At 35.7% G+C, this 25,808-nt stretch overlaps 1 protein-coding gene across 1 annotated transcript in view; it reads left to right on the top strand.

Moving 5' to 3' along the window:
- LOC149305441 (cytochrome P450 7B1-like) overlaps positions 1 to 25,808 on the top strand; it is a 116,860-nt gene that overhangs the window by 80,839 nt on the left and 10,213 nt on the right. Inside the window, exons 3-5 of the mRNA XM_089477509.1 lie at positions 11,928 to 12,067; positions 20,114 to 20,710; positions 21,160 to 21,366. Coding sequence (XP_089333635.1) covers positions 11,928 to 12,067; positions 20,114 to 20,710; positions 21,160 to 21,366 — 944 coding nt within the window. The remainder of the gene's footprint in view (positions 1 to 11,927; positions 12,068 to 20,113; positions 20,711 to 21,159; positions 21,367 to 25,808) is intronic.

The raw sequence follows: 25,808 nt of genomic DNA, 5'->3' as shown, positions 1-25,808 counted from the left end.
TCCCTGAATAGACCTAATTGTAAGGGAGACCTACTTGCAGTAAAATGCATCCTAATGTTATGTACTGCGACGACTTTCACAAAAGTCCCTATATCTCTTGATGTTACATGAGAGATGCCCAGCTGGACTTACTGGATTGCTACTATCTATTAATTGAAGTACTTCACTGATCTCACTTTATCTGTGAGTTAAACTTTTGTAACAGACATTAATATTAAGGTTTTTATATGTATTCTGTATTTAAAGAGAAAACAATGTATCACACTTCATGCATTGGTTTTGGAATTGGATGTATTACAGTTTGTACTGATTTTTTTAACACAGTTGTGAGCCCCGTTTGCCAATTAAACTTGCAGCACTGCTGCATCCCAGGGCCCTCAGATAACCAAAAATTTTTCTCACTTTTCAATGTAACGGCTGTGATAAAAGGTTAATCCAGAAGAGAATCCTTTTTGGATTTTTGTCTCAGAAATCTAAAAGGCCACATAGTTTTGACATAAAATCAAAGGCTAAAATAGCAGGGAACAACATAAGGTAAATGGATATTGACAGTGACAAAATGGCATAGTAAATCATGTATGTAAAACTGTGTTAGTCATTGGAATCATCTGGATGTAACTTGTTAACACCTTAGTGGATAAGTACATACAGTTACACCCTAAAAAATGATCCAAACCCTAAGACATAATAGCAGATCCTGACTTTATTGCCATGATTCTACCCTCAGCTGGAGACAACAGGCAGGAGAAAGTTTTAATGAAACAGCACTTGGTGTGGGCACTGGTATACTTGCACTGTTTGAAAGTCCAAATGTATATCGGGATATTCCCCTTTCTGAACGAGAAGAGACTTTGCGGGGGGTCTATCCAGGCCATGCTAGGAATCTCTTTTGACCTCCAAACCCAATTGTCTGATTACACTTTGGTTTTAATCATAGTAATAAAATGAGTATAATAATAATAATGAATAATTATAGGGACTCCATTGATGTCAACATGACATCATCAGTGATACCCATTTGGTTACGAGAGAGATCTCTGAGATCTTTAAAGTCCCCAAAGAGTCTCTAGTCAAAAGAGTTAAAAAGTATTAATAATAATTAAAAAAAATGGGGGGAAAATAGTGTTGCTTATAAGAATATGTAAACCCCTACTTGTCCTAAAAAAATATATATCATTTGTGAGGGTACACTAAAAAGGAAAAAAGGGAAATTATGGCTAAACGAGGATATGGTTAAAATTGCAAAAGAATAGGTCCTGTCTTTATTGAGTGAAATACCCTTGGCCAGTAAAATGCTAAATATAAAGAATAGAAACAATTGTGTTACAATAGACACAATCAAACATAGAAAAATAATAAACAACGTCGCAAATTAAACTTTTTAATGGATGGATTAAACATCTTTAAATCATATTGTTTTAAATATTGAACTGCAGTATGCATCTTAATCATAACTAGATCTAAATAAACATGTTTTAATGCAAACTACCTTTTTTATATTCTACTAACCATAGAGCTGCAAAGAGAAGGTTTTGATCTCATGTAGATAGCATAGCATTAATTACCCTGACACTAATTAAACTGCATCAAACAAATACCACTGTGTTCCACCGGGGAACAACAGAAGGCAGTTTAAAATAATTACTGGAGCCTCATGCATGTGTGAAGTTTTCATTACTCTTAGGACATAAGTAAAAGGGATTTCACATAATTGTATCCCCTTTTTAATATTTTGCAAGAAGAAAGGGGATTTTTGAGCTTCTTCTCTGCATATCAACAGCTAAATACCAATGCTTGCAATTTGTGTGAATTGTAAGTTTTCTTCAAGAATTGCTAGCCTGTGAAGCTGGAACAGGTGTTCATATGCACATTGTGGTATGATTATGTATTAGCTTATGTTTGTCAGACCATTTCATTAACCACCTACTGCTATCACATATACATATACTTTGTTCTTTGTGAACCGTGAAATGAAATGCATATATCTTCACTAATGCTTACTATCAATGTAAATGAGTAAAAAAAAAAAAAAGAATATTACCAATCACTGCTGGTGCAAGCACAGCCTTCCAAACTGTTATAGATAATAAAATTCTTTAGTAAGTGGCAATCAAGGCATATTGAGCTTGGCTTGCAATAAAAACAGTGATCTCTTTCACTTTACCACTAATGGATTGCTAACCCCTGCATAAAATGTATCAAGACTTCTGAAAGCACACCTTTGATTTCAGTGCAAAAAAAAGTATTTTTCTTTATTGTATTCATTTGTGTTCTGCAAATGCTACAGTAACTCCCCCCCCCCCTTTAACCAAACCTGGCACAAAATACGCGTGTTTCTTTGAGGAAATTGAGAATATATATTTGCACCATTAAGCAAGTACTTGTTTCCAGATCACTAGCCCCATCATCAGGTTTTGTAGCCCGAGGCAGCTTTATAGTATCTGTAAAGTAGTGAGTGTGTCATATTTAACTAAATAAAAGGTGGCAAACATTGGTTAAAAAAATGTTTGTCAGAAAGCATAGTAAATCTCATCATACTTTTCTGTTAACAGTACTTTAGTATCGATATTCAGTCCTGGAAATAACTTGTAAGGCACCTCCTGTTTACTTTTTACGTTTATTCTTCTAATGATGGTGATTTTTATACTTAATGCATCATTTCTTCATTATTAAATACATCTCTAAAAAGACATGGAACAGGGAGAATGATTAAAGGGACTACTTTTTCCTTGGAGAAGATAAGAAAATCTGTACATTTGCTGCAAACACGATATATGGATGGATTTATACAATATATTTTTTTCATCACAAGCCCATTTTAATGCTGTTTTAATTCTTTTCATGTTTTAAAGATACGTGTATTTATTAGTGTGTTTATAGACCATAGGGCAGAAAGTCTCATAGGAGAGCCAACACATAAGCCCATAACAAGCTGTAAAAGATCTTAAAGATAGACTCCATTACTATATTTACATAAAAGGCTTCCTGTGCCAAAATCGCTAAAGAATATACCTGCTTTGTATGCTGCTCCTATCGCATTTGGATGCAGATACTCTGCTCTTATAATGTAATTTAAAGGTGGCCTAATACTCTTGTGTGAATAGGAGACATTGATGGTTTTGCCTACGCTTTAAGCTCCATAGAGTTTTGATTGTAGCCACACTGGATATTTGAAACATTCACTTAGAGTGGGAAGGGCCAAATCTTGTGATCATATTCTTGAAGGCGTAGTTGTACTTCTCGCAGTATATTTTGTGGTGGGAAAATGATTTTAAACTCTTATTTGCATATACAGTATTACTATCACTCTATTGACAGGGTTGTGCTTTAAATTCAAGTAGTCCTCTGTTGTAATAGTTGCACGGTGGACATACTCTCCAATCACAAGTTGCACATAAAACACATTCTTTAACCCTGGTAATGTAGTAGCAGTGATGAAAACCCCATGATTGAAGCGTTTCAAAAGATGTATCATCCAACCTATCATGTCTTACAACATGCCCAAGCTTTTCTATTCTTATGTTACAATCTGAATTGCTACTAAATAGTGTTGATTTCACTTGACTCCCCTAGTGTATAAAAGAAGGTGCTTATGTAATTCTGATAAAAAAAACTCTTGAAATGAACAGTTCCTCTTTTCTCCCTTTGACAAGATGTTGACAGAAGTCGCTTCAATGTAGTTTATAGTCATGAATTTTCTATCTGTTCTGTTTTTCCTGGGGCTCCATCTATTCAGACATCCTGATCTGTCATTTTGCAACACTTTGTGAAATCCTTGACAGATACCAGTTTTGACAAGTGCTGGACATCAGCAGCAATTCGGAATAAGCAGTGTATATTTCTCCAGGTAAAGTGACAAAACGTCGAAAAGTGTAAGAACTAGTGTGCAGTCTTCAATCACATCTAATATTATAAAGGGAGACTATTAATGTTCTTTTCTAGATTTGTCATTTCGTTTTTTGAACTTCATACGGATATCGGACATTGGATAAAACATATCCCGCTTCGGTCCTTCCTTGATATCAATAGAGGAATATATTTTTTATGGACAAAATGTAAATATATTGTGCCATGTTCTATTGCATTGAATGTGAACTACTTTTAGCCTTAGTACATCAACCAACTAAATAACATGAAAGTAGGACTGTCCAAAACAACATCCTATTCAGGCTTTCATTGTGTGATTTAAAGTGCTGTTCCATCAGACATTTAAACTGAAATTTCAAATTGTTAGATTTGTTGGAGATGTAAAACATTTTGTATAATTATTTTGCATCTGTATTCACTCAAGAAACAGCTGTTGGAAGTAAAGTGGATGCAAAATGGCACAGCCTGAAGATGTTCTTGTTCATTCTGCTAACTTCTTTTTGATGTGATACCTACTGGCAGGATTGTGTTTTGAATTCAACTTCTTTGACAGCCATCAGCCCTACTGACCAGTAGTTTTACATATTGTAGAGAGGGGAAAGATGAGAAAAAATATTTCCATAATTTAGATTCTTCTTCAGCTACAGGATCGAAGGTCCCTGCCAACAGTTATCTAAATCAACACCATGCCAACATGTTCTATAGTCCGAAGGTCACTCAAACATCTGGCCCTGCAGTTTTTTTCTTTAAGGTTTGTCACTGGGCAGCATCTGTTTATAGATTCTTTCTCAACCTCTCTTTGATCACTTTGACAGCAAAAAGAAGCTTCTTTCACCCTTGATGTGTTAGGATAAAAAATTTAAGCACCATGAATCATTGTGAAACTGGTGTGATATGTTATTTCAAGTAGTATTATCTGGAAGTTTTTAGGGCCATACTTTTTATTGGGATAACATGGAAAAAAAATATCAATGATGACTCAAGACTCCAATGAAATGGGATAACTAAGTATAAGCATTTCCCTCATAAGGACATTTTGCTAGCCAAGGATATCAATGAAATAGCTAAATGTTTTTTTCAGTTTCAGTTGCCTGGCTGTTTATCTATTATTAATAACTGAGAAAATTAACTATGTAATAGTTGGGATTAAATCTGCCTTTCCTGCAGAAGGGCTGGCAATCTTCTTCTTCTTCCCATTTGGTACTTTGATCGAATACTCTTCACAAAATATATTGAAACCAATAATATATAACAATTTAATGCTTGGGAGGATTCTGCGATATACCCCTATACATTTGCCCCTTTGCCTGCTCCCCAGCTTCTATTTGTGCTGGGCGGTTGACTATTGGCACCCCGTGTGCATATAGTGACAACACTTTCCTGCCGCTGACAATCCGTGGTAAAATTCCTTGGACCACATTGTTGGTGGGAAGCTTCAAGTAGCCAATCAGTGGTGAGAATCATCTGACAATAAAGGAGGAAGGGAGCTGCAGCTTAGGTAAGTACCTAACGGTTTTTATTTTATTTTGAAGAAATGCAGATTAACATTCCTTGAAAACTGAAAAAACCAAAACAAGAAACAAGCACTCCTAAAGTACTTTTATTATTCTGTTTTGGTGAAGCTGTCTGGGCATTACATTGTTCCATTAAGCTATCTGTTGCTGATTGGTAAGATGGTAGTAAGGAGAGGGGAGAGAAATGTAGAGGAATTAATTAGATAAAACTTGTTCTAACACTCAAGTCTCAGCTTCCTAGAGGTGAAATTTAATACCGCCTATCTATGAATTGTAACCATTGGAGTGAAAAACATCTTTGGCACATTATTATTATAATGATTATTATTATGTAATACCATCATATTCTGTAGCATTGTACAGTGTTGTTCTAGATAGCCTAAAGGTGCAGTTGTTGTCAAAATATAGGGGCCATATGAAGAAGGAAAATCTCTAAAATATATACTAAACTCCAAATCATAACCTTTAAAGAATTAAAAGAATGCCTATTTGTCCTTAACACAACTGTATGTGCTTAGTAATGACAACAACTGGGCAAAAATAAGAAAATGACAGATTTGAAGTAATGCAGTAATACTTGTCCTTTGTAAGCACTTTCATGTGCATTGTCGAAAGTTGGAATACAATAATGAAATTACACTTGTTTTAGGGAGAATCCTTAGCTACAGAGCTGTAGCCCCATCTGTGTCCCAATATCTCAATCTCAATCAATACCTAGTACGAGTACCTGGGAGCCCCCTGTGTGAAGTACTGTCCCTCGGGTCACTTTCCTCTTTCTCTAGACAGAGAAGCGTTGTTTGGCTATGCCAAAGCACAGTTCTTCACCTTGTCCCCACCCACTAAAGACCCTCTGGACTGACCAGGCCCCACACACAGCTAGCCTCATCTCCAGAGACCACTGCCCCCTTGCAAAGCCACCCAGAAGAGGCATGGCTTGAGGTAGCCTACCATGGGACATTGTCAAGTATGGCAATAAGTTATGTGTCTTTTCTAATTTATTAGTGAAAAACACTGTGTTTTATTCCAAAAAAGATAACTGGTTTATATTATACACTTAAATGTACTATACAGAAATATTTGTACATGCTTGCAGAAATTTTGTAAACATTTTTTGTAGAATGTGGTAGAGTGAGTCTTATAACACAAGAGGGTTTTTTGTGATCACATAGGCATGTGTCCTCAACCCAAATGCATAACATAAAGAATGGACCACAACAACAGAAGAATGGGCAGGTTCCTACTAAAATTAAAGATAGTCTGGATAATGATAGTTGTCTGTAACTAAGATAAAATTAAGGGAAAGATATAATTAGGGAAGCTAGTGCTTGTATTCATAGTTCTTATAATGTTATAGAAACCCATAAAATAATATTTTAGTAAGGTAATGCATGCAGTTCTGATGTGAACTAGTAAAAGTAGCACAATCATCATAACAACCTGTAACGTCCCCCTGCTGATTGCTTTGCATTTACCACTTGTCACAAGAATCGCTCTTCATAAAAAATAATGTCTTGGAGAAATGTCAGGATGTAACCTGCATCTAATGTTGTTTATCACACCATTAAATATACGCATATGTAGAAAACCCCCAATCATATCTTCTGGGGCAAACCTAGTGATGCTAGTTATCTTAACTAACTAAAACCTCTATTTGGAGCTTGAAAGTACCGGTCAGTGGTTCTTTTGGAAGCATGTCTTTACTAAAACAGGTTCTGGCCAGACTTTTCTATAGACAAACTATTGATCAAATGTGTTCTTTTGCCAGAACGCATTTGTCAACCTCTAATTAAACCATTGATGTAATTGACCATTACAAGCCGCCGTGTGAGTTTTGGTCAAGAAGCAACATTTTTTGATGTTGGTTTATTTAATGCACCACAAATTTACAAAGGTATATTTCTCTTTTTACACTCTTTAATGCAGTGTATATGTATAAATATACTGTTCTATGCAAAATAGATATGTTAATAGTTTATTTTTATCTTTTAACAAACTTCAAAGTGAATGAACAGAAGAAAAATCTAAATTAAATCAATATTTGGTGTGAACACCTTTTGCCTTCAAAACAGCATCAGTTCTTCTAGGTACACTTGCACACAGTTTCTTAAGGAACTCGGCAGGTAGGTTGTAAGAAACAATTTGGCAAAGTAACCACAGTTCTTCCGTGGATTAAGTCAACCTCAGTTGTTCTCTCTCTATTCATGTAATCCCAGACAGACTTGATGATGTTGAGATCGGAAAGCCATACTATCACTTCCAGGACTCCTTGTTATTCTTTATGCGGACGTTAGATAGACCTTAATGACTTAATGTTTGTGGTCATTGTCATGCTACAGAACACATTTGGGGCGAATCAGATGCCTCTCTGATGGTATTGCATGATTGATAAGTATCTATCTATACTTCCCAGCATTGAGAAGGCCATTAATTCTGACCAAATCCCCAACTCCATTTGCAGAAACGCAGCCCCAAACTTGCAATGAACCTACACCATGCTGTTGCCTAAAAACACTCATTCTTATACTGCTCTAAAACCCTTCGGCTAACAAACTGCCTTCAGCTATAGCCAAGTATTTAAAAATGTGACTCATCAGTCCAAAGCACCCACTGCCATTTGTCTGCACTCCAGTTCCTGGGTTTAATGAATAGTTGAGTCACTTGGTGTTGTTTCCACATCAGAGGTATGAATTTTTGGCCACAAGTCTTTAAAGAAGACCCCTTCTGACCAGACTGATGGGTGTACCGTTTTCTGCCAATGCTGAGCTAATGGCACTGCTTGACATCTTCTGATTATGAAGAGATGTAAGTATGATGTGTCTTTCTGCTGCACCGAGTTTCCTTGGCCAACCACTGCATCTACGGTCTACCATCGCGTGTTCCCCTGCTTCTTTGTGCTTCTTCAAAAGAGCTTGGAGGGAACATCTGTCTGCCTTGACATTTCTGCCTGGGAGAGACCATGCTGATGCAGTATAACTACCTTGTGTCTTGCCATGCTGTATGACCTTTGACATTAAACTGCTTTCAACAACCTCTCCTTGTCAGTGAGTTTGGCTGTTCCTCACCCAGTTTTATTCCTCCTACACAGATGTTTCTCTTTCAGTTAGTAACTGTGTTTTAAATGTATATAGAAGGCTAGTTGGGCTGAATGGTTCTTAATTGCCATCAAATTCTATGTTTCTATGTAAGAATTGATGCTGTTTTGAAGGGTGGACATATCAAATATTGATTTGATTTAGATTTCTCTTGTGTTCACTCACTTTGCATTTTGTAAACTGATAAAAATAAACTATATACACACAATAAAAGTTCTACCTACAAAAACTTACTTGTGTAGTTTTTGAAGGATAGATATAAAATTCTGTATTTTTAACAAATTTGAACATTGACAGGTATTCTAACGCTAATCTTCATCTCAAGGCAGACAAACCTTTAGGGGTTCCACGCATCCTGCTTTAAACTCAGAATTGTTTAAATCCTGTGATGTATTTTTATGAACTGCAATGAACTGTTTTGACATGTTCGTAATTTTGTTTGAGTTTTTATATTTGTACCAATAAATTGACATTTATAAACTCAGGCATTGCCTACTTTTACATTGTCATTGTTTGTAATCTTTTGAGTTGATGTATTTGTACCAACAAATATTTCCTTTTTTTTCTTCCTGGAAAAATCAAATTGAGCTTTAAATCAACTACATTTACTGGATGTCCATGCCGGTAATTTCTAAAAAGTACACTTGTCTGACAACCTACATTTTATTTAGGCCTAGAGCAGGCACTTTTCAGTCATAGTTATTGTGGAATGTTCAATTACATTTCCAGCAATTGCATGACTGCTTATGGACTGGCAGCGGTACACGTCTTAAAGTTTGTATTGCAGAAAATGTTTCTAAAGAAGCTACTTGCAGAGACTATGAATTAAAGAACAAATTAATATGTATATATATATATATATATATATATATATATATATATACAAGGTAAAAATATTAGACCCGCTAGTATACAGATTACTTGATGGTGATGAATTGTATATTTTTTCAAAGCAGACTTGGATTAATGTTTATCCCAAGAAGAAGATTAGGTTATACCCAAATCATACTGAAAACAGACATTGTTAAGAAGAAAGCTTGGTGTTCTGTAGTACAGTGGCTAGTGTTAAGTATATTTGATGTGCGATTTGAATTTAACCCTTTTCATGCTGTATAGCTATAATTAAATGGAAATATTTTGAGTACTTTTTACTGATATTGTATGATGTATTGTTAGTAGTAGTGGTAGTATTGATATCTCTGCACCTGTATTATATTTTAAGAAACAGTTGTTTTTATATATTTTCAAAAACATAGTTTCTTTTACTAAAATAGTCTCGATAGTATTATGCTCTGCATAGTGGAAACACTATGAAGTGGTGCTAGGCTTCTCAACTTTCCCATACTTTTTTGTCAACTAAATCAACTGCTATTTGGAAAGCGCTAACACAAGTAGTTGAGTAGACTTATGCAGCTCCCCTCTACCCAGGGATCAGGGTTATTTTTGGAGGCCAGACAGTCTGCTGCCATGTCCATAGCCCCCGGACCTCAGCCTGTACATTCCCAGGCAAGCTTACATAAAACTAAACCAAAATTGAACCTGGGACATCAAGTATTGAACCTCACGTTGAGCTCACCTTGGGCATGGTCAATATACCACATATCCCAGTATATATATATATATATATATATATATATATATATATATATATATATATATATATATATATGTTCATGCATGTTACAAGTAAAATTTATAGTAGTAAACTACATCTTTTATTATTCTATATTTCTATTTTATATGCTGAATTTGCGTTTTGTTTGTCAGTATAGTTTGCAGACCTGTGACACGGTGCTTAACAGTGTTATCACTGCTGAGGTAAACATGTCAGATGCAAGCGTTGACCCTCACGTCTCCCTGATATGAGTTCACAGACTTGGAGCATTAAGTTAATTTTACCCTGGATTTCTGAGCTGCGTCCTCTTTACCCTGCGGAAATGCTGTGAAATATACAGGTTTTGACCAAGATGACAGAGCATACAGGGTGAAATTAGATGTATTAAATTAGAATATGACAAAAAAGCCTGTCTACATATTTGTCACAAGTTTACCTATAGAAGAGAGGAGAAGTGGCGAAACCAGCTCCTAATTACTGTCCAGAATATGAAATAAGTATCCAAATAATTCAGGTGTCAAAAACACGACATCATTTTCTAATACAACCTTTTATATTTACTAGATTCTCTAGAATGGAATATAATCTTTGTAAAAGCCCTACAAAAGAATTGTTTACAAAAAAGTATATATTTTTTTAATTATTTAATTCAAATGAGTCCACATTTTTTCCAAAACTAACAGATAACTTATGATATCCTACCATAGCCCCTGTGAAATCTACTAGATTGCTATTAAACACGTTATGTTCATGTAAAATTTTAGCAACTTTCCCAAAGAATTTAAATAATATTGAACTGGTCTAGCAAGCAATAACGTCTATATAACAAAGGCTTTCATATTTAATAAACGCTTTAATATTATGGAAGAAGAAGTCAAAGAGTTAATTCTGTGACACAAATTTCTGTGCTGGTTATGATAGTAGTAAGCTTGTGATCTCTTGATCTTTGATTACATGCAGGGTAGTAAATATCTTGTGATTAATCAAAATGGCTTGTTCTGCTTGTAGTGTAAGTCACCTTCACAGATGGGATGTAGCATCAGAATGCTTTGGAATATTTGTATTAATCCTCATCTAAAATAGACCTACTCTGTGTTACTGTGGTTAAATCGGATTTTGCCTGCTAAACAGCTGTAATAAAAAAAGAACCGTACCTTCACAAATTGGACAAAGGACCTACATTAAATAGACCTTGGATGCGCTTTGAATTATGTCTACTATTTTTCTTGCCACAATTTCATAAGTACATATTTAGTAAAAGATTTTTTTTTTATGATTAAACAATTACGTTTGCGTTCGCAAAAAATGCACTTAAATAACAAGAAAATGTTAGATTTTAAAAACAAAACAAAAAAAAAATCAAGAAAAATGCTTTATTAATATGGTTTGTCTTTTTAAGTCTTTCGTTGAGCAGTATAAACAGTTACCGAGCCTATGTTCCGACATATTGAGTAGGATCAATGAACCAGCCCCCTATTAAAAGGATGCACTCCTTTGAATCCCAATTATCTCAATCTCTTTAATTGCCTTACCATGCTATGCAGCTTTCTTTGACATGCTAAAATGCCTGACAGCAAAGAACCGTAAAGCCTTGGTGATATTAAAGTGCAAAAAACATCTTTTATTTACAAATCAGTTGCTAAAATATACACTGTGACCATGTTATTAAAAAAAAATATAAGTTAGAAGTTTGCCTATTCACGGTAGTGTTCTGGCTAATGTTTAGATTTGAAGATGAAACTAATATATTTCAGTTGCTGTTTCTGGAAATTATGACACCCACTTTCATATATTTCTTCCTGAAGAACTTCCAATATATAAAGACGTCTTTTTTTTCAGGAGGAGGATTGGGGAGCCCCCATTGGATAACGGAAGGTTTCCATTTATTGGACATGCTTTAGAGTTTGGTAAAGACCCTTTGAAATTCCTGTGGTCACAACAAAAGAAACATGGAGACATCTTTACGGTCTATTTGGCCGGTAAGAAATATTACCAAAAATACTGTTATTCCTTAATAAAATGAAAGCAAATTATTGTCATGCTTGAAAAAATTGGCTTTATAAAACTGTTTGTCTTAATAGAAACATGCATAGTGTAATAACTTATATTATTTATAGAACATCTGGTTCATACAAAATATTAAGTTTTTTTTTAATAAAAAAAATGTTTATTTTCTAATTAAGCAATGTTAACTTTTTAAGTTTAAATTCTGTTTGGTTTTTTAACTTGGAATATGCCAAATCCCTTACGTCAGTGAGAGCATCTGGAATGTTTATGATTAAGAATCAAGATTCCTATTTCCCAAAGGGATAATACTAGTAGGTCATTTATTTAATAAGAAAAAAGATGAGTGCTTTAGACGTATGACCTCAAAAACCAAAGGAAAGATAATGAAGTTTCAGTAGTTCTGTGTATTTTCATAATGCGCTTATAGAAATTAGGAATACACCATTAAATACATTATAGCTCTTGTTCTTTAAACCAGAAGCAGCTAATAATTCACACTCTAAATATGTAAAACTTTAAAACCGACAAATGGCAAGGCAATTGAAACAGATTCCTTATTTAATGTATCCATATAATAAATTATTTATACTTAAGGTTCAAATGTCCAGCAATCCTGTCAACCAACTTGATCAATAAATATTGTTTTAATTATCAATTCCTGAAGCAGCTCACTTGGAAAATACAGAACGATGCTCAGAGATTCCGGCGTTGCCCCATACCGGTGAAGCGATTTTGCTGATTGTTCTTTCCAATGTGATGAGCAAATGATTGTCATCCAGAAAAGTCACAAGGGACATGTATGTCATCTTAATAAAGAAATTAAAAAGCACATCTTTCCATAAGAAACAATGTAAATTCCTGACCTGTCGCAGAAAATAGTTCTCTAATTGGTTTTGTGTGGTGGTGCAGCAGAATCTCATTCCACAAACGTCATTCCGACGAAGCACTACTGTACATCATTGTCAACAGTTCACTGAAATCTTCCTAATAAGAGACCGATTACGTATATGCGATAGTCTTACGAGGAAAAAAACGATATAATAGTATCTTCATAGACATTATTTTATGTAAGGATCAAGGCAAAGTAGACAGTTCTCTAAATATCTCCAGGGATCTCACAGAATATTTTGTGTTGTTCTGTGTAATAACGACATAGCGCATATGGCGTTTTTGGGTTGAAATATTTCAGTATAGATTAAGTTGAAGGACGCTATCTAGGTAATGAGTCAGTACTGGTGGACCGTTTGGTGAGGTCAGTGCATTACCTGCAAAAAATCTCATACCACAGGCTCTGCGTTTGCAATTTAATTGGTGTGTTGTTGACAAATGAAGTGAAAAAGAATTCTCCAGCTTTGCAGAGTTGTTCTTTAATGGCTTACCAATGTCCTGTTTAAAGCTATAAACAAAATGTAATGGGATAGAAATATTGCAATCAAATATTTTATCTTAAATGAAAATTTTGTTGGTAAAAGTTCCATTTTATATAAATATAATGTGTAGCATCTGCTTCCATTATTCGCTTGGGAATGTGTAATTGAGAATTATTGTTTTTAACAATAGGTGTTTTGAATCCGCTGTTCTCTGAGGGGTATACCTTTTGAGGATTAAGAAGGTTACAAGCCGATTGGACTAGTGTTCTGAGCATATGTACATACTTACATACATGCCAAGTTTTGGCCTTGGCTAAATCCCATTTCTATCTCTTTTCAATATGGAGCACAGGAGAAACCTCTGCTTGTGTTCCCTCTCACTACGAATGGTTCTTAAAATGTCATCCTCTCAATTTATGAGATTCCTCTTCTGTTTATGAATTGGATTCTTCTTAGGATAGTAGAGTGAAAACACAAATGGAAAGAGGGGGATCCGTGGTGGGCCCCTGAGACATTCATGGGCCCTGAGCTGCTGCTTCTCCTGCCCTGCCTTAAACATAGCCCTGTCAGGCATGCTGAGGGCGTAGATGAGGTGCAGCTAGGTTAATTGATGCTGGCCTCCTAGGTAGGAAATTGTTAATTCAGTCCCCTTAAAATGGGTCTGCAGGTACATGTGCACAATACGTAAGCAATACTTCCTGCCAGACCTGAACTGACCATCAGACTCACTGGGCAAATTCCTATGGGTCAGTACCCAATATCACCTCCCATGTACCTTTACTGTCCCTCTGATCTAGTGCTTCAGTGTACATTATCCTGCTGGATATAAATGGCTGCACTCTTTAAATGTGTAATGTTGTACTGTTCAAGCACTTGTGTCAAGCTGACGGCCTTGAGCATGTCATTTATTTGCCACTAACTTTTAAGCTCCGGGGCTGATTTCCACCTTCAATCTATTCCTGTTTACCTCAATCCTAGACGTTACATTTTCCCCAAACGAGACTGCCTGGTACACAAGATGGCTTCTGATATTCTGGGACAGGTGGGCACCCTAGGGCAGAATACGGCATCATACACTATAGTTTCCTCACAACCTCTTAAACAAAGTATTATTGTTAATGTTCACTAGACCTTGAAAACATCATTCACTTTGACTGATTTACATCTTTGTAATGTATGGTTTATTGAAGCTGACAACATACTAAAAAACTGCAGTGGGATTCCTGGCATGACTCTAATAATGAACCCCATAATAGGTGGCTGCCACCTCATTACTGTCATTAACTGCACAGACCATAGTACAGATATTAATAGACAAGATGTAAAATAATTACTTGTTGAATAATAGCAGAATATCATTTGTCGTTTATATTTTGTGTTAGACATTTTTTTCACAACTTGTTTGCTGAAAAAAATAAATATGTATACAAATACATATATACATGAATCTTCGTAATAACTTTCTGCATATAATAACGACACATCTACTTTGAATTTGTAACTAGCAGATGGTGGACAGATGGTTCATCTTGATAATAATAAAAAATAACTTAAATTGTTTACCTTGTAAATTTAAAGTTAAAAGGCATATTATTTCCAAGAAGTCAATAGCCCATGACCCCAAGTGCCTTGGAAACAATTATTTAACCTTTGGCTGTAACATACATTTTATACACTTGCATATTTTAAAACTTTTTAATATAGGCATGTTATGGTATGTTTTTTTTTCTTAGACAGGCAGTTATACAATCCAATATAATAGTTGGCTACAAGCAAGAATTAAAAAAATACAATAACAAAAATAAGCTCATCTGCATATTAATTTTATCTTAGTTCGTACTCAAAAATTGGAAAAAACTTCAGCTGAGCTGAATATTTTGTGCTCTGAACAGATGCAATATTTAGAATCTCATCCGCTTAGTACATTTTTTACACATAACCCTGTTTCCTATGAGCTGTCAGCATCTCGCACGATGGCATCACAGGCTTTCAGATCTTTGTGCCACTTCCTTTCTTGTGCTATCCAAACATAATGTTGGCTTTCATTTGTGGATGCTGTGCATTAAGCCATTTGTTTTGTAGGGCTTTCTATTATCACCCTAAGGTTTCAATCCATTCTGCTACCTGCCAAAAAAAGACTGTTTAGCATGTGGTTATAACATTTTTTATCATTTTTAGATTAACTAGCCATATTTCCCTATGTTCTGTCTGCCACGCTTTTTACAGATTTTAGTGTTGTAAACTTTTTTTGATACGGTTATTAAAGGGATGGTCCCGTCTTACTCAATAGGAGCACCTGATGCTTTTGAAGGTTTCAGTAAATCAATATTGAAACTGGCAAAATAAAGTTAACAAAGCAAAAAAAAACAATGCAGAAGAATGGAGATTTTTTTTGTAGGAAGAGAAAATAAATTTAATAGAGTATAAATGATACTGATGTATCCCATGGAGGGGAAAAATGAAAAATAAATATCTAGAAATATTAGTATTTAATGTTAATTAAAATATCTTACGGAATAAATCATATTTTCAATAAAGTATTACTCCTTGCTTTTCAAGAATATTATAAATATTTCTCAATGCCTGCCAACCCTCTGAATTTCTGGCATAGGCTGCCGTTATGGCAGGTGATTCCCAGCCTTCTTGAACAGTTTATCTACATTTAGGAGCATTTCAGGTTCTATTCACTAAAGCAGGAAACTGTAGGTGAGTTGCGGTTTCATCTCTTTTGCCTCACAAGCAAGAGTTCCATGAAAGAAGAGTTTGGGTGTCCCAGCATAATGCTTAGCTGGGATTTATTGAAAAATATCAATTGAACTAAGCAAAGACAGCCATACTCTTCTTGTGGAATAAGATTTCTGGTCTTGGTTTTTAACAATACATTATGGACCCAGTAAGTCAGAACTGCAGCTTTACTGCAAGTTAATTTGCAAAACTTCTCTCGATTGCATAAGTAAGTTTCTTAGTTGTGGCCAAGATTTAACTGTCTATATATATGTGTATATATATATATATATATTGTATATACACACTAAATGGGCAAAGTATTGGGACACCTGACCATTACACCAAAAGGGACCTTTACATCAAATTCTTAATACATAGACAATATGTAGTTGCCCCCCTTTGCAGCTATATCAGCTTCCACGCTTCTGGAAAGGCTTTCCACAAGATTTTGGAGTGTTTCTGTTTGCCAAATTTTCCAGTAAAGCATTTGTGAGGTCAGGCACTGATGTTGGGCGAGAAGGCCCGGCTCTCAATCTCTGTTCCAGTTCATCCCAAAGGTGTTCGATGGGGTTGAGGCCAGGGTTTTGTGTGGGCCAGTCAAGTTCTTCCACACCAAACTCATGCAACCATGTCTTTATGGACCTTGTTTGTGCACTGGGGCACAGTCATGCTGGGATAGAAAAGGGCCTTCCTCAAACTGTTCCCACAAAGTAAGCATAGGATTGTCCAGAATGTCTTCACTGGAAGTAAGAGGCCCAACCTCTAAAAACAGTTCAATGCCTTCATCCCACCAAACTTTACAGTTGGCACAATGCAGGTAATGTTTTCCTGGCATCTGGTGATGTTAGGCTTGCGGTGACCCTGAGTGCATGGCTAGGTGCCTGATTTTATACACCTGTGGCAATGGGTCTGATTGAAACACCTCAATTTGATATATATTTGATACCAATCACAGACAAGTAGGTCTCGTAAGGTTCTGAGTAATGACACTAGTGCATTGGAACATACTATGTAAGTAGATACATTGTATTCCTAATACGCAGTATTACAACATGGTGCCTAGACAGTCTGATGTTTTAGAACCTAAGATATGAATTCAATAATTGTACTAAGGTAATGAACTCATCCTATGTGTTCCTAAAATATTTCAAAACAGATGGTGCTTTAAACAGTGATCTTCTAGCTTGTCCTTATGTGGAATCTTTTGTGAATATATACATTTTGTTCTTATACCTTTTAAGTTTACATTTAAAGGTTTGTAGAACTATGATGTATGATCTGTTATTACGGTGTAACACATTGGATCAGAGGGTAAAAGAGATCATGTTCCGTACTCTACAGAATAAGACTCCTGGGGTTCAAATCACTGAGCCTCTAAATCCTAATTGGTGTTAACAAAAGATTAAAATGAATAGTTTATGATTTAGTTCCCGGTGTAAACATAAAGTAGTGGTTGTAAATGATAAACTGCAATCACTGTTCACTATAGTGATTGTGTAGAATGCATAGATTTTAGGGTGTCTAAAATCGATACTTTTTACACCTACTGTTTCAAATCAATTAACGGTAATTCATTGAAAGGTGATCATTTTTCTGGTGAAAGATTTGACATGTCTCGGTTCTCTATTAGTTAAATATGCGAAGGGACAAAATAAATAAATGCCGATGCCAACAAACTTAAATATCTTTTAAAACCTGGATTTAAAGCTTCCGGTGGCCCCTGCGCAGCCTAAAAATAAGTTAAGATGTTTTGCATAATTACTGGTTTAAAAAAGACTTTAAGTTTACAAGGACCTCTACACATTTTAGTTATACAGTGAAGGAAAAAATTATTTGAACCCCTGCTGGTTTTGTACGGTTGCCCATATTTAACGTAGCTGAACTTAATTTGACAACTACTTTAACCTCATTGTGTGTGTAGAGGTTTCTTTGATCTTATTGAATATGCATTTAATATCACTGGACGCTGTGCTGTGATTATGATATCTGCTCGCCAATCATTTACGTGAATCTAAGCAGTTAACAGAAACTTTTTTGAATTTCTGTTCTGGATTTCTATTGCTTACTATTGGGTACATTTCTACTGTATGATCTGCATTAACTGTAAAAGTCTAGTGTTTAGATACCTCATCATCTCTCGAAATTACTGTATGTACCCACAGTGTATAAATGAAATATATTAAATAAACAATAGAAAGTTAAAAGTGATTAAAGAACAACTCTAAACTAATGTGAACAAAATATATACAAAAACAAGTTTGTAATCGTTATACCACAAAAGTCAAAGGTGTTCGTAAGATTGACCTAAACACTGGGTGGGAAATGGGAAGTTGAGGTGTTATTGGGTGCACTTGGGTGCAATTCATTGTCTAGCACTCCTGTACACATGTGTATCCCTGTTACGCACACCCTAAAATGTTTTGCTTTACCTAAAACAGTCTATATTTGTTGCTGCACTCAAGTCAATTGTGTGTAGTATTAATATACTCTCAGTAACATTCAGTAACTTGCCCAAATATTACTTCTTGATATAAAGACAGCAGACAATGGGAGGTGGGCCTCTACTGGCCTGGCAGTGTGAAATGCTCTAACTGCCTTGTGGCATGGCTACTAGTCCATAACCTTAAGGTGGGTGTCCTTCCCACCATATCACGGTACCTTAGACATGCAGGTTCTAACTCTGTCCCTGTCTACAAAGCTCATAAACTGAAAAATGTCTGTGCTAAAGTAGAAAACGTTAAAAAGAGCCACAGGGTCATACATATAAAATATGAATTGAACAGAAACAATGCAACTTAATATTCACAGTGTTGTCTTTCTGCAGTTTTTTTGTTAGTTTTGTGTGGTGAGAATTTCTGTTAAGATCAATTCCTGGGAAACTGCGCCCTGCCCTGCCTAGCCATAGACAAACTTGATCTATAAATGCAATAGGGAATTCCTTGTGGCCCAAATAAATCTAAATAATTGGAATTTCTGTTGCATGGTCCAGGCATCAAAATGCTTTACTTTTGCTAGAATAGCACTACACATTTCCAGTTTTAGGCTGATTTTTAGTATTGTTTTGCATAGTCAACTATATTTCTGCTTAAATGCAAACTAGTTGCTTTTTTGGATCTTTTTCATTTTTTTAAATCATTACAGTAATGTGACAGATTGTATATTGCATACACTTTTGTATATGGGGTCTTTTTAGGTGATTGAGCTCTGCACAAAATGTACAATGTAGATTTTCTTCTTTTTTCTTCTTTTTTACTAGGGTGACAACAAAAAACCCAAATCGCTAAATTCCTTACATATCACTTCTTTGCTAAGCAGCACCTCTTTGGCTGAAGCCAACAGCAAAGCTCTACTTCAGCAAATATAAAAGGAATAAATGAAGATGAAACAGCTTTTGGAAAGAATGTAGTCCAGAGGTGGTCCGACACCTCACCACTCTTTGCATACTTCCAGTGTCCATTTTTTAGAATACATTTATTAAGCTTCTTTGAGTCCCATGATACCCCTCGTTTTGAAGTTCAGATTATTTAGTGCATTCATATGTATTACATGGTTCTAAAATCCTATAGGTCACAATGATGTGTATATAAACCTCAAGAAATACAATAAAGCATGTAGTTCTTTCAAATGAGAATACCCTCTCTAAAGTATTTATAAGTATTACTTAAGGCTGCCCCATAAGATACATTATGAAATATTGTTTGCGTTCTATTTACTATTTTTTATTCTAATTCTACTGTTGGCATATGAATCTGGCGACTTGAAAGACCCACTCGGTTTATTTAAATGACTAGACTTAACAAAACTTGTGAATGAAATATAGAAATTACCATGTAGTTATTAACTGTTTTATATTGTATTTGTACTGATTAGAATAATAATGTCAGAAAAAATGACAACCGTGTTATGTTTTCTCTCACACAGGAAAATATATGACTTTTGTCATGGATTCAACCCAGTTTCAGCATGTTATCAGACATGCCAAGCATCTTGACTTCAGTGCTTTTGCGGATGAAATGGCTTCCAGAACTTTTGACTACCCACGCGTGACAGAAGCAAAGTTCCCTCAGCTCAAAGATAACATGCACAGAATATATAAAATCATGCAGGGTAGGCCATTGGACAAACTAACTGACAGCATGATGGGAAATATCCAACATGTATTCAAATGGAAATTCTCACAAGCAACAGATTGGAAAACAGAAAAAATGTACCAGTTCTGCTGCTGTATTATGTTTGAAGCCAGTTTTATGACACTCTATGGAAAAGATCCTGCTGCAGATGGTCGCAAAGTTATTAGCGAAATCAGAGAAAATTTTACAAAGTTTGATGCCAAGTTCCCCTATCTTGTCATAAACATACCAATTGCGTTGCTAGGAGCTACCAAGAAGATTCGCGAAGAGCTCATACGTTTTTTTTACCCTAATAAAATGGCAAAGAGATTGGAAGTCTCGGATCTGATCCAATCTAGAACCAATATACTTGAACAGTATGATGTCCTCCAAGACTATGACAAAGCAGGTAGGAAACTTGCAAAATTACTTGCTTTACACAACATAATTTACAGTAGACCTTTGATATAAAAAATCTAAATTGCGACCTTGAACATTTTTTAATGTTTCTTTTAATTGGCTAATGATAAAATGTTTTACTCTCAAACAATCGTCTATAATAATTGATTTTTTTTTGTGCTGAGATGGTAAAAAAGATACTTAATGGTTATAACGAGAATAAAATTATAACTGAGCTGCATATACCCCCCCCTTACTACATAACCCCCCCTCCCACTGACATTACATTTTAAACTATTCTCATTAAGCAGAAAATTAGACTTCAGAAGCCTATTGGTCCTCATTAGCATTCACTGATCCTTGGCTGGGTCTGTGTCCTAACATCTTTTAATTAGCACACTGCAAATCTAATCAGTGTAATAAATGCTATTAATCTTCCTTTTCACTTATTTCTCTCAGCACATCATTTTGCCTTCCTTTGGGCCTCTGTGGGGAACACGATTCCAGCAACATTCTGGGCCCTGTATTATCTGGTGAGACACCCAGAAGCCCTTGCAGCGGTGCGTAACGAAATTGACCATTTGCTACAGTCAACAGGTCAAAAGAGGGGTCCAGACTATAAAATCCACCTCACCAGAGCACAGTTGGACAGCCTGGTCTTGCTAGGTAATTTTTTTGTGTGTTTTAATCATTTCATTCCTCTCGTCGAGTAAAGTAATAGAAAACTCCGTTTATCACACGTTTCTGTTTACAGAGAAGGTGGAGGACACAGCTGCTTAATTGACATAATAATACCCATTTACATCAATTATAAATTAGGTAGTTTGTATCTGCATATACTTTGAGTGCATGTAAACATTTCTCTGCTTTAGCAATCAGCAATTCTAAGCAAAAGACTCGGAGCTTAGCTCTCGCTCTCTCTCGCTATCTGTCTTTCTCCCTCTCTCTAACTTTCTCTCTCGCTCTGTCTCTTTCTCTCTCCTTCTCTTGCTCTCTCTTTCTTTTCTCTCTCTTTCTCTCTCTCTCTCTCTCGCACTCTCTCTCCCTTGCGCGCGCGCTCTCTCTCTCGCTCGTGCTCTCTAGCTCGTGCTCTGTCTCTCTGTCTCTCTCTCTCTCTATATATATACATATACACATAACATGTTTGATTCTAAACATCTGCTTTGGGAATAATGTATGTCAAATAAATCTTAATAGCATTTTTGAGTGTACTTTTTCACAGTTATCAAAGCGAGAATTCCTGACAGCTTCCATTTAAAACATGCTTTTGTTTATTGTGACAGTAATGCTTCCTCTCTGTAAATTTCACAGACTATAAGGCAGCGTTTTTCACACTAGGAAGAAGAATCTGCACATTTTCTGTGATTCATTTTATACGCTTATGATTGTGGATGTTCACTTTCTTGTAACATGACAGACTCATGCATGTGTAAAATGTATCTCATGACTTACATTCAAAAAGTGTCATGTCTAAACATATAATATACATTATGTAAATTTCATACATGTGGGAATTCGACATGGCCATTTAAGACAGTGCCCTTAGGAGACTCCCTGGTAGTGGGGCCCGATCCTCTATAACATAATTATTCTTCATTGAATTAATCAGAGCCACTATCATAGGAGTACAGTCAGTACAGGCATATTGGACTGGTGTACTCCCCCTACATCCGTACCTTGAATACATACACAGAACATAACATGGGAGGCTTTACTTTTTTTAACATGGGGTACTTGATAGGCAGGTTTTCCCATAAGCAAAGAAATGCTGGGGCAGTGGCTGGGCCTTTGAATGGATATTATGCTAGAAAATGTATGTCATTATACTACAGGTACACATCATTGTGGTTAGAATTAGAACCTGTTCAGAAGTCCACAGAAGACTTGGCCACTGCCCTCCACGCCAGCTGAATAAAAAGTCCTTAAGCGTGGTCTATGATTAAAGATACAGTAACCATCCTTGTTACAGGTATCATGAATGTTAAACAGGGTGTGTGCGTCAGTTTACCTTCCTATGTAATTATTCATTCATATTGTCCCCTTAGAGGTGATGTATGTGTGTATATGGTGACAGCAATGTTTTCACTGGGACTGGAGTGATGCCTAAAGACTAACATAGGACATCTCCCCCAGTCCTATAATTCTGATAGGGTCCTTACTTCTACTCTGGGCCTTTTCTTTATGTGGATGTTATGTACTTTTGCTCTGTCATAGGAAGTGCTAAACAGATACTACAGGGGTATACATGGGGTCATTTCTAGAATTTTTATTGTTTCCCTGTACTGATGTGAAGACCTAGAGGAGTGGCCTAGCTGGTCCTGAAGGTCCTAGTTGGTCTTGCATAATGTAGTGTGGTAGCATTCTCTAAATCTCACTCATTTTGCTATACAATATGCAGGGCAAACATTGCCCTGTGATGCCACGCTCTTTTTGTATAACCCCACCGGAAATGTGCACAATAGTTTGGACATTTGACCAGCAGGGGCATAAGTGCTGACTTGTAAGTAACATGAAGTTATCGTTGAGGATTACTTTTTTGTTGCCTAGGGCTTGCCCTAATCACATTCTTGTATAGACCTAGATAGGTACCTGCAAATAGATTTCTCCAAGCTGAAATATTCCATGACCTTAAAGAATTACAGTCAAGTATATCTTGGGCCAGTCCGAAATATAAATTCACTTGCTATATATATATATGTTTTATTGGCATTGAAGTGCTATGTTAGGAAGAGGGGTGCAGTCATTAATGTTTTTGTAGTGTTCTGAGTAAGTAAAATGAAAATATCATACCTTTGTAATGAAAGGTATAATAAAACAGAAATGCCTCATATATAGCTCTTAATCTGTAGTAGGTCATAGTGATTAACCGTCTTCGTCACAAATGATATTCAGCCATCACTCCCTATATTTCCCTGTGGTAGAGACAATCATGTCAAGCAATGGCACTTTATAATGCAAATTATTCATGCAATTAACACAATGGTGCCATATGTGTATTTGAAACAAAGTGACATAAAAAATGTATTTGAACAGGGGGTTGTGACGTAGTGGGGCTTATGATCTGTTTCAGAGCCTACAGTCTATTCTTAGGATCTTTTATTTAGTGAGGCTATCCAGCAGGTGTTTTGAAGAGCGTTTTGTTGACATTAAAGATTATAGTAATACCCATTTTTCTTATTTTCACTTGTATTTGGATTAAAATTTATAACATTTATTTTATTTTTTAAAAATAAAATTGTCACAAACAGTGGGCTCATTCACAAAAAACATGGTACTATGTTTCTGGTCTTCAAGGGTACATATTTTATATACTGCCTCCTTAGTGTGGTGAAATAAACAGTAACCTTGTCAACAAAATATTTATAGAACACAAACCTGGCAGCCAGTTTGTATCGATAGTAATAAATGACAGTAATATAGATTTCACAATACAAGGAAAACATTTATTTTTTCTTAATATTCTAATTTTATTTGCTGGTGCACATATATTCATTTTTCATCAAACAAATATATTGATATATGAAAGATTTAATTCCGTAAAACTGTTTTTTTCCAAATCACCCCATTAATCCATACCTCTTGGCATGGATTATGTAATGAGATACCTTTTTTATTTACCACAAAATATGTTCAATTATATTTCTTTATAAAATGCATTATTTTCCATCCAAGTGAAAAGATTCACGCTGCTTACCAACAGTATGTTAATTATGCACATGGAATGTTCCAATCCATGGGCTTTGCATTAAAAAAAGTACTTTTCACCAGCAAATTAATTGTGAGAGTTCTTTAAGATACTGCAAGGAAAACATAAAAAAACAAAAACTTTTAATATAAAAAAATAAAAAAGTACTGTGTGGAGTAGTGTGGTACATTCACCCACCTGGGGTGATGCCTTCTTTTCACCATATATTATCCTGTTTTGGGGCTACAGGACATCAGAGATTCTTCATTAGTTATGTTAATAAGGGAACGACTTTAGGGGGGGGGACTACGCTCAGTGTTAGGAGGTGGTGTTGAGGATGTCTGTTAACATAAGATAAGTAGCTTTTTCGCCGGAGGAAACACAATTAATACAGGTTATCTGCTCTTAGATGACTTAGCCGCTTGTAATTGAAATGTTGCATGGCTTGTCACTTGACACGTAAGGAAAAGTGATTTTGGAACTTATTGGCTGTGTTATGGTTGGCTCACTGTTGCCCCCCCCCCCCCAAGAGCCTGATGCTGCATGCCCTAGTTATTACCAAGAGCACCAGAAATTGCCTATACATTGATAGTAAGAATTTCCAAATTATAAAATCAAGGCAATTTTGCACTATTCGGTGCCAATTTCCACGTACAGGCATATGAATAACAGACATCTTAAAACATGACCCCCCTAGTTTCATGAGTTTTAAGACATATGTAAAATAAATGCCCGTGTCCATTGTGCATTACATATATGTGCAAATTATTTATTAGCTTGCTTTATAAACTGTGCCATAAGCTGCACTATGTTTTCTGTCGGGATGTAACATTAAATAAGTAATGGATATGTATTGTCTAGAGTTCACGAGCCAGTGCCTGGTTTGACCTGTTTGTATGATGTCTAGTTAAGATAAGTATGAAAGTAGCACGAATGTACATAATTTGTTTAGTTACCTATGGGGATGTTTGCTGAACACCTTTAGACAAGGTCCTCTGGATTTACTGAAAAAAAGGTTGAGAGCTCTGCTCAAACAAGCTTACAATCTAGAAATTGAGCCCATGAGATGTTTGACAAATATAGATTTTTTTTGTTTCAAAATATTGTGCTCTCTGGAATTCATTCAGGAATCATTCTGATCTTTCTGTTATGTGTAAATATTTCATTATTCACTTGCAACCACTGGGCTATCATGGGTTATATATGGTTTACGGTGTTTACAGTTTTTGATCATGTTTAATTATAATAAACTGGCTGACAAAAGCCAAATGCACTAATGATTCCAATGACCTTTTATTACCTGCAGTCTCTTGTTTTGATTATGTGATTGACAGCTCACGGTTTGGCTACCGTGTTGCATTTCAACTGACAAGACTTTTCATTTTAACTCAATTTGCCTGCCTATCACAAGCTGGTGGCCGGC

Source organism: Sceloporus occidentalis, unplaced genomic scaffold (assembly GCF_023333645.1).
Source record: "Sceloporus occidentalis isolate IW3139 unplaced genomic scaffold, rSceOcc1.0.p SCAF_11, whole genome shotgun sequence".
In the NCBI taxonomy this organism is placed as follows: Eukaryota; Metazoa; Chordata; class Lepidosauria; order Squamata; family Phrynosomatidae; genus Sceloporus; species Sceloporus occidentalis.
This window is presented reverse-complemented; position numbering and strand designations above follow the sequence as displayed.